At 39.2% G+C, this 10,688-nt stretch overlaps 1 protein-coding gene across 2 annotated transcripts in view; it reads left to right on the forward strand.

Moving 5' to 3' along the window:
* The first annotated feature begins 6,605 nt into the window (after positions 1-6,605).
* LOC107693809 (ganglioside-induced differentiation-associated protein 1-like) overlaps positions 6,606-10,688 on the forward strand; it is a 7,234-nt gene continuing 3,151 nt past the window's right edge. The window contains exons 1-3 of one of the 2 annotated variants that reach the window (XM_016493332.1): positions 6,606-6,987; positions 7,432-7,624; positions 9,163-9,336. In XM_016493332.1, coding sequence (XP_016348818.1) covers positions 6,817-6,987; positions 7,432-7,624; positions 9,163-9,336 — 538 coding nt within the window. In that variant the 5' untranslated portion in view covers positions 6,606-6,816. The remainder of the gene's footprint in view (positions 6,988-7,431; positions 7,625-9,162; positions 9,337-10,688) is intronic. The other variant, XM_016493333.1, reaches the window with a different exon arrangement.

A 10,688-nucleotide genomic window follows, 5' to 3' on the forward strand; every position in this document is an offset into this window, starting at 1 on the left:
CTGAACATTTTTAGGAGCACAAGCAGAAAATTTAGGGTCATACCATAAATCAGCCTGCAATGCAATCGTTCACATATTTTCCCCATTTTAACTGTAATCGTTTTGCATTAATAAGTGCAGTTACTAATAATATTACATGTTCAGTTCTTGTTTATTTTAATGTTTATACACTTTTGACAGTAAAGCACTAAGCTTGAGTTGGGAAGCTTACAAAATGTATTTTATTAACAACAGTAACATGTGCAAAATCTAATTTTTCATGTAGAAAAGACATATATTGTACTCTTATTAAATGTACCATTATTCTTCTATCTTATGTGAAACTGACCAACAACTTCAGTGATTATGTGTGATTTAGTTGCAAATTGAAGAAAAGTTTGTTTTTCAAAGCACTCTGTGACAAAAAAAGAGCAAAACTGACAAAATCTGATTTCTTGATGATTTGATATTTTGTAATAGTGATTTTATAATTGTTATTTTATCATTTCAAAATATAAAGGAAAAAGTATAAATGAATGACTAATAAGCAAATAAGCCGTGTTGGGGAGTAACTAGTTACATGTAACGGAATTACGTAATTTTATTACAAAATAAAAGTAATTGTAATCAGTTTCAGTTACTGAGAAAAAAGGTGTGATTAAATTAAAGTTACTTATGAAAATGTTAAGGATTACAAAGGAGGTTACATCTGATTTTCACACACACTCCCACATAAAGATTTAATTGATTTCTTTCAATGCAGTGACTGCTCTAAAATATGAAACACCAATGTTTCAGAAGTTTATAAGACGCTTATCCGATAACTCTTATATTTCCTATATGGGTTTATGTATATGCTTTATTTTTTTAAGATTAACTGTTTTTTTTTTTCTAAGGCATTGTTAGATTCCAGTGTTTCCTGTCATAGCTATGCAAAGATTTGATTTCAAAAACAATATCGTAGCTATTAAACTATTTCTTGTTATGATTTTAAATCTGTATTTAACCTCAGAATGATTTTAAAGTAAGTCTGATTTTGTGGTGGCTGTGCTTCAAAGGGGACATCGGATGCCCATTTTCCACGAGTTGGTATGATTCTTTAGGGTATTCTTTAAATGGTCTCAGTGGTCTTGTAAAACAACACCCTTTTTACCTTGTCAAAAAGTGGTGGCTGTGCTTCAAAGCGGACATCGGATGCCCATTTTCCACAAGTTGGTATGATTCTTTAGGGTATTCTTTAAATGGTCTCAGTGGTCTTGTAAAACAACACCCTTTTTACCTTGTCAAAAACAGCTCTGTTCACAGCGACTCGTTTCGTATGGGATTTTTGTGCTTCAAAGGGGACATCGGATGCCCATTTTCCACAAGTTGGTATGATTCTTTAGGGTCTTCTCAGTGGTCGTGAATAACAACACACTTTTAACCTTGTCAAAAACAGCTCTGTTCACAGCGACTCATTTCGGTGCATATCTCTTTACATGCTAATGAGCTCTGCTCACCCCGCCCCTCTCTTCTGTGGAAAAGCAAACGCGATTCACAAATAATCAAAAAAATATATAAAGTGTGAGACGTACTTCTTCTGGAGGTGCAGCTGGATCATGAACAATGGGTACTGATCCATCCTTGAGTTTTAACTTTTTAACAAAACCTGCCTTGAATTGTCCCTCATTCAGAAAGCAGTCTGGAGTAAAATGATTTGCGCAGCCAGACATAAACGAATTTAGTGAAAGTGAAGTGACATGTGGCTAAGTATGGTGACCCATACTCGGAATTGTGCTCTGCATTTAACCCATCCAAGTGCACACACACAGCAGTGAACACACACACACACTGTGAACACACACCCGGAGCAGTGGGCAGCCATATTGCTGCGGCGCCCGGGGAGCAGTTGGGGGTTTGGTGTCTTGCTCAAGGGTCTCACCTCAGTCGTGGTATTGAAGGTGGAAGAGAGCGCTGGTTATTCACTCCAAAATCAAAATGGCTTGATAATTGAGACTGTTTAGGTTTTTGGGGGATTAAAAAAATGAGTGAATTTTTATCATTGTAGGGTGGTTGTGTCCACACACTGCTAAGACGCATTTATATGCAAATGAGGATATTTTGCATCCAATGTCTCCTTTAAAATTAAAATATAATCTTAATTCAAGTGATGAAAGATTTCGAAAGTCTGACAATAATCAGTATTGAGCACTACTGTAAGGTTAACCCTGCCTGGTTAAAGGGATAGTTCACCCAAAAATGAAAATTCTGTCATTAATTACTCACCCTTAAGTCGTTCCAAACTCATAAGAACTCCGTTCATCTTTGGAACACAAATTAAGATATTTTTGATGGAATCTGACAGCTCTCTGAACCCTCCCATAGACAGCAAGGGTTTACTACCACGATCAACGCCCAGAAACGTAGCAAGGAAATCTGTAAAATAATCTATGTGACATCAGGGGTTCAGCCGTAATATTACGAAGCTACGAGAATACTTTTTGTGTGCGCAAAAGAAAAGAAAAAAACGACTTTATTCAACAATTCGTCTCCTCCGCGTCACCCTGTAGCGCCATTTTGGAGAGTATCCACTGAACGCAAACAGCATATGTTGTTCGGTGTGCTAATGTCAACATAAGCTGTTTGCGTTCAGTGGATGCTCTCAAAAACATTAGAAATAAGAAATGTAGACATAGGCCTGAATTTGTTGAAATCTCCCAACTGTCCGACAACTTTGCCTGCCAACTAGCAACATCTATCTTTTTCTTCTAGAAAGGTTTTTAAAGGGTTAGTTCACCCAAAAAATATAAATTTGGTTGTGTCAGTCAGCAACGTGGGCCACCAAAATCGGTTCCTGAGCAGATTTTCTGTGGCAGTGATTCCAGGATGACCCGAACTGCGCGTTACGTGTACTTGGGTTAGAAGTCGTGGTCGAAGGGATTCAGGGACATAGGTGAGGTTTGCAGGGCATTCAGGAGGTGGCGGATTTTGAAGATTCAGATGTTCAATCTCAGTCATGATATCCCATTGTACTGGTGCCAAGAGCAGCTTGTTGGGAATTATATTGTCGTTGGAGATGGATTGGATTGTTTCATCAGTTTGGCGAGAGAGAGCGTCAGCCTTGGTATTCTTGGTGCCTGGCCGGTATGTCACCGTGAACCGAAACCTTGTGAAAAAATATCCCACCTGGCCGGTCGGGGGTTTAGACGCTTAGCTGAGCGCAGATACTCAAGATTTTTATGATCTGTGAGAACGATGAATGGATGAGCAGCTCCCTCCAGCCAATGACGCCATTCCACAAGCGTTAACTTTATAGCAAGAAGTTCACGGTTGCCCACTTTGTAATTCCGTTCCGCGGCTGTGAGTTTGCGGGAGAAAAAGGCACACGGATACATCTTCGCTAGTAAACCATGACGTTGAGACAGTATTGCCCCTACCGCCATGTTAGAAGCGTTGACCTCCACAATGAACTCGCGTTCTGGGTCGGGGTGTCGAAGGATGGGTGCGGAAGTGAACCGAGTCTTTAGTTCATTGAATGCGTGACGTGACTCTGGTGACCAACTCAATCTAGCAGCGTGACGTTTAGTCATGGTTGTCAGAGGGGCGGCGACTGCACTGAAGTCGCTGATAAATCGCCTGTAGAAATTTGCAAACCCTAGGAAGCGTTGTAATTCTTTGACTGTCTGGGGTTGTGGCCATTCCAGGACTGCTCTGACCTTCCTTTCGTCCATTGCTACCCCCTCCTGGCTGATCACGTAACCGAGAAACGAGTTGCTGGTTTGATGGAATTCACACTTTTCAGCTTTGGCGTAGAGTTGGTATTGCATGAGGCGTTTCAGCACTGATCTAACGTGACGAATGGGTTCCTCCAGAGTGTTTGAATTAATCAGTATATCGTCAATGTATACGATTACTCATCTGTCGAGCATGTCACGGAAGATGTCATTCATGAACGACTGAAAGACTGACGGACTGTTGGCAAGGCCGAAGGGCATAACCAAGTATTCATAATGCCCACTAGTGGTCGAGAATGCCGTTTTCCATTCATCTCCCTCTCGGATATGAATCAGGTTGTAGGCATTGCGTGGATCTAGCTTGGTGTAATACTTGGCCCGGCGAAGCTGTTCTAGCGTGGCTGGGACTAGGGACAATGGATAACGGAACTTAATGGTGATATCGTTGAGGCCACGGTAATCAGTGCACGGCCGCAAACCTCCATCCTTTTTCTTTACAAAGAAGAACCCGGCTGAAGCGGGAGAGGTCGAGGGTCGGATGAATCCTTTAGCTAATTCCTCCTCGATGTAGAGTTTCATGGCTTCGGATTCTGGTTGTGATAACAGGAAAATTCTACCTTTAGGAGGAGTGGCGCCGGGTGTCAAGTCTATGGCACAGTCGACAGAACGGTGAGTGGGGAGCTGACATGCTTTCTTTTTACTGAACGCCTCGGTGAGATCAGAGTACTCTGGGGGCAGGTTCAGGTTGTCTGTGCTCTGAACAGGCAGGAAAGGTGCATGACTGGAAGCTCTGGGAATCTTTGAGAGACAACGATCTTGGCATGTAGCGTCCCACTGAAGAATTTGTCCTTCTCTCCAAGAGATGCGTGGATTATGTGTGCGCAGCCAGGGTAAGCCGAGAATAATAGAGTGATTGGGCGAGTGGATGACGTAGAATCGGATGAATTCAGAGTGCAGGGTTCCTATTTGCAATTTGACCTCTTCTGTGATGAGTAGACGGGGTTAGTTTCAGTTTATGTTGCAGAGCGAAATCATAGGACACAAAATTACCGGCTGCTCCAGAATCTAACAGAGCAGTAGTGGTAATTATTTTGTCTTGAATAAATAATTTGACCGGTAACTTAATGCTTGATGCAGAAGTTGCAATATGAGTATTGACACTCACCGATCGAAAACTGGAAGATGGACAGACCGGGCAGGAGATTTTCATGTGTCTGGCTTGACCGCAATAGAGGCAAAGTTGGTTCTGCATGCGGTGTTCTCGTTCCTCGGAAGTGAGGTGAGTGAATCCTAGTTGCATGGGTTCGGCTGCGGTAGTGGTTTCAGGCATGTAACGGGGCATGGCTCGAGTTGAGCGTCAAGAGCGGATCAGATTGTCAATTTGGATAGAGAGTTCAATGAACTCACTCAAACTCTTTCCCTCATCCCGGCAGGCCAGCTCCGACTGAAGCTCTAAATTCAGTCCCCTCCGAAACAAGAGCTTTAGCGTGTCCTCTACCCATGTAGTCTGAGGTTCGAAAGGACAGGGCGTACTCGGCGGCCGATTTTCTCCCTTGAGAGAGAGATAACAGTTGATCACCCGCACTCCTCCTCTCGGCTGGATGTTCGAAAACATCGCGGAAATGTTGAAGGAATGCATTGAAGGTGGGAAATGACGAACCATCCATCCTCCAGACAGCGGCGACACTCTGAAGCGCCTTCCCAGTGAGTAATGAGCAAACGAAAGCAATGCGGCTAGAGTCTGTGGGGTACAGCGAGGGCTGTTGGCTAACAAAAAGCGAGCACTGGAGTCGGAAGCCTTTGCATCTGGCGGGTTCACCATCAAATTTTTCGGGGAAAGCGAGTCGTGGACTGATTGGGGGTGTCTGAGATGGTGGAGGGTTACTGTGAGTGGGCGGCTGTTGAGAGGCGGCTGCGGGGGACGCTAGGTTGAGCCCTTGCAGTGCTTTGACCAGCTCCTCGGTTAAAGTCGTAAGCCGGTTGAGCTGGTGTTGGTGCATAGCGAGCTGTGAAGCCTGTGCCGCTAGCTCTGAAGATAGTTGCACGACCGCTGCTGGATCGCTGTGTGGCGAAGTCTTCTGGATCGGGGCTGGCAGAGAACAATCAGATAAACAGGAAACGGTCCAAGATCAAGTACAAAGAAAGCAAACACGGGTATAATGCTCAGAAATGACAGCCAGGGCAAATCAAGACTTCGCAGAGAGTCTGTGTGTGTGAGTGGCTTATATGTGTGTGTGTAAATGAGGTGCAGGTGTGGATGAGCAATCAGTCCCAGGTATGAGGGGTGATGGGAATTGGAGTCCGAATGGGAATGGTTAATATTCAGGAGACGGTTCCCTCTGGTGGTGCGGAGGAGGCGGTATGGGTGCCTCCTCTGCAACACAGGTAATAGATTACAAAATAATATAGTATTTGTGAAACTTGGCAAAGTTTATTTTTATTGCGTGAAAATTTTTATTAACAGTATACTGCATATTATAAATTATGAAAAATAAACTCTAGCCTCAATTTTCAATCTTCTCAACAGAAGAAAAAAAAATAAAAATAAAATAAATAAATTTCTCAACATGTTATAGCAGTGAGTTTGTAATAAATGGCTTAATGCAATTTGATAGAGAAGATAGTCTACAGAGACATCTGTTGGTTCATTTAAAAAGTGCGCTTCTGATTTATACTATTCAAACATGAAAATGCATATGTAAATATTCACAAAAAAGCTGTTAGCTGTTTTTATTTTAGATCACTATAAAAAGTAAGAATTAGATTTTCACTTGATAGAAATAGAAAAAAAAAACATAATATAAATATCTACTTTATATTAGGCGTATATTTTACATTTCGTGATTGTGAATGTGTGTCCTTTAAGAAGTTGGGTACCACCGCTGGAGGCTGCGCCGTTCGACTCACTGGCTGCGTCTCAAAACCTAGTGTGCTGACTACCTAGACTGCATTTGTGGAAATCATAGACGCGTGTAGCTACCAGTTTCAAGGCGCCGTGAAATACACGGGTAGGCGTCTGTGATTTTAATAAACACTGCAAACGCGTTTGATGCGCAAGAATGCTGCACGCGCGTAAGATGCACAGACATGCCGTCGAAGGCAACTAGATTTTGAGACACAGCCAATGTCTGATAAAATGGCGGTGGAAAACATCGGTGAATCGCAGGATGAGAAAGAAAGCCTTATTAAGAAGGATGCACTGTCACAAGACAGCGGTGAGTTTGTCGAGAAAACAAAAAACAAAGAGTCTAAACTGATTTTGTATCATTGGACTCAGTCATTCAGCTCTCAGAAGGTAAGTCATCCCATAATTCAACATTACTAGCGTAGGCAGGCCAATAGCATCAGGGCGGATGCAGCATCTGATATGTTGTTTTGATTGTGATATTCACATATTAAAAAAAAAACGTGGCATTATTTGGATTATTTCTATTCATGTGGCTGTCTCAATTAAACAATTGCTGATTGACAGCATACATGTTAATTATTCATAAATTATACATTATTAATGAAGCGTAATAATGCAAGTGTGTAGGCTGTGTTGAATTACTGTAATCATAACACAGACGCCTGAATTACAACTGTATTGTAGAATTGTAAAACAAGAGCATAACCTGCTGTTGTTTTCTTAAACAAGATGAGAGTACGAGTGCAAAATAACTGCTGTCTCGGTCTTTCTTTGGTATAATGATCTAATGATGATACACTCAAACAAAGGAACATTGTATTTCTGTCATAGGTGAGACTGGCAATAGCTGAGAAAGGCCTTCAGTGTGAGGAGTATGATGTGAGTCTGCCTCTGAGTGAACACAATGAGCCCTGGTTTATGCGTCTGAACCCCACTGGAGAGGTTCCTGTGCTCGTTCACAATGACAATGTCATCTGTGACCCCACACAAATCATGGACTATTTGGAGCAGAACTTCTGTGATGGTAAATGCTCAGGATTTTGGGATAATGCCATATGTAAAATAGTATTTACATTACAAATTGCATAATTTGCAGTGTAAAATGCTGTAAACACAAGAGTACTGAAGGGCATAGTGTTGTTGAACCCTCTGATGCATGGCATCCACCACACTTCTTTAAAATCCTTTTAATAATTCAGGGTGTGATGTCACATACAAATAATGATAATAATAACAATAATTCTATATGACTTTCCCTTTAACTGTATATGTCATTTTTTATTTATTTAATTCAACACGGCTAACCAGGCATCTCTAGACTACCAGTCAAAAGTTTGACATAATTAGGATTTTTTAATGTTTGTGAAAATGTCTCAGTCACCAGGCTGCATTTATTTTATCAAAATACAGTAAACAGTAATATTGTAAAATATTATTATAATTGAAAATAATTGTTTTCTGTTTTAATATATTCTAATATTTATTCATCTGATGGCAAAGCTGAATTTTCAGTGTAATTGTCATTATTCCAGTCTTCAGTGTCACGTGATCTTTTATAAATCATTTTAATATGCTGATTTGCTGTAATAATATTTTTATTCAGCAAGGATGCATCAGATTGATCAAATGTGACAGTAAAAACATTTATAATGTTACAAAAGGTTTCTATTTTAAATAAACACTGTTCATTGAATTTTCTATTCATTGAAGAATCTTGAAAAATCTAAGTATTATGGATTAAAAAAATTATTCAGCTAAAACTGATAATAATAAGAACCATTTGATCACCAATAATAATTGATAATGATTTCTGAAGGCTCATGTGACACTAATGGCTGCTAAAAAATCACATGAGTAAATTACATTTTAAAATACATTAAAATAGGAAACAGTTCTTTTAATTTACACAAAATTACTGTTTTTACTGTATTTTTGGTCAAATAATTGCTGCCTTGAGAGTATAAGGCAGCCTTAGTATAAGAGGCTTCTTTCAAAAACATTAAACAATCTTAATTATTACAACTTACTACTTTTGACCTGTAGCAATTATATTTTAAATTAAAATAAAATAAATGGTTGGGAATATTTCTGTTATTGTTTTAAAGTAAAAAGAAACTAAGTTTTGTCTTAGTGATTTAATAATTCATGCATCAGTGGGTTCAATAAATGTATGACTAAACAAATTTACTCCTGCACCTGAATAAACAGTAAATAAATGCATTTTAAACACTCAATTTTCATAATATCTGTATTAGATGTCAGCTGATTTCCAATGTGTTAATAGCTGTAATTGTTTGATAGTGCAGGCTTATGTTTTTTTTTTTTTGAGCTGCTTTTGCTGTGTACAGTGCATTTGTTATCTTCTTTTCATTTGGTTGCATTTATGTTTGCATGTTCTGTTACGTTCAGCATGCCTGTGCAGAAATTTGGATAAAATGAGAGGCACTGAAGGGTGAGTCAAAATAAGATATTTGCCCTGGAGAGCAGCTCATGTAGATTGCAGCCAAATATTTTGGTCACAATGCATACTGTATATGTGCTTTGTACATTTCAATGAATCAGAGCACACCCCAAAGCTGATCCCAGAAGAGGGAAGCACGTATTATCATCGAGTTCAGCATTACAGAGAACTGCTGGACTCCCTGCAGATGGATGCATATACCCATGGCTGCATCCTCCACCCAGAGATCACAGTAGACTCCCACATCCCAGCTTATGCCACCACCCACATTCGCAGTAAGAAGGGGACCGAGCATAATAACTTAATATGAACCTTCAATTTTTATTGTGAATACTGTGAATTAAATGAATCGTTCATCCTAAACAAAATTGTAAATTTACTTACCCTGAGACCATCCAAGATGTAGATGAGTTTTTTTTTCTTCATCAGAACAGATTTGGAGAAATTTAGCATTACATCACTTACTTATCAGTGGATCCTCTGCAGTGACGGCACGTCAGAATGAGTCAAAACAGCTGGTTAAAACATCACAATAATCCACACGACTTCAGACCATCGATTAACATCTTCTGAAGTAAAAATAGCTGCATGTTTATGAGAAACAAATCAAACATTAAGGCATTTTAACTTTAAAATATTGCTTCTGGCCAAAATACCAGTCCATAATCCATAATATCAGTTCCTCCAGTGAAAAAGTCCATCCCCTATAGTCCTCTCAAGACAAAACTTACTGACATATTTGTTTAGAACTGTTTTGGAGTGTTTTCGCTTGTAAACGGTGCTTGATCTGTGCATATTTCTCTCCCAATTCAAACGGGACAGCTTTTTTCACTGGAGAAAGCAATATTATGGATAGCGGATTTGTATTTTAGCTGGAGGCAATGGTTTGAAAACGTTAAAAACGTCTTTGTGGACATAATTATGGATAAAAAATATGCAGCTTTTTGCCTCAGAAGAGGTTAATCGATGAACTGGACGTTCATCGTTTGGATTACTTGTGGATAGGGATGTAACGATTCACTCAACTCACGATTCGATTCGATTCACGATTTTGATTTCACGATTCGATTCACTTTTTTTTTAACAACATGAGATTTAAGACAAATTATAAATTAAATGTGTCCTTTTATTATTGCTTGGACAAAATACTGTACGTTTCTTTGTGAAATTTAAATAGAGCACTATAATAATATAATAATATAGCACTTGTAAATTATTGCTCTTTTGTTGGTTTTGATTGCTTCTTTTGTCCTCATTTGTTAGTCGCTTTGGATAAAAGCGTTTGCTTAATAACAACATTTTAAAATAATGTAAATGTAACTAAAAAAAACTCAATTGACATTTTAAAACAAGCCCCAAATCAAATAAATAAGTAACACAAATAAAATAAATCTCTTAATATAAACAAACTAAGCTTTGTCTGTGCTCTTTCCATTTAAAATTAGAGGCAACCACTGCATTTTAATCATGATCCAAACAAAGATGCTGCATACATGCAACATGAGCAGTTTTTAATTAAATTGGATTGTATAATTTCGAAATTTGAAGCAAAAACAGAATGCTTTGACTTCAGTTTTGTGAAACTATGCATAAAAAATATCTGCATGAAACAGAAACAGCAGACGAG

This window comes from Sinocyclocheilus anshuiensis, unplaced genomic scaffold (genome assembly GCF_001515605.1).
Source record: "Sinocyclocheilus anshuiensis isolate Anshui unplaced genomic scaffold, SAMN03320099.WGS_v1.1 scaffold2192, whole genome shotgun sequence".
NCBI lineage: Eukaryota > Metazoa > Chordata > Actinopteri > Cypriniformes > Cyprinidae > Sinocyclocheilus > Sinocyclocheilus anshuiensis.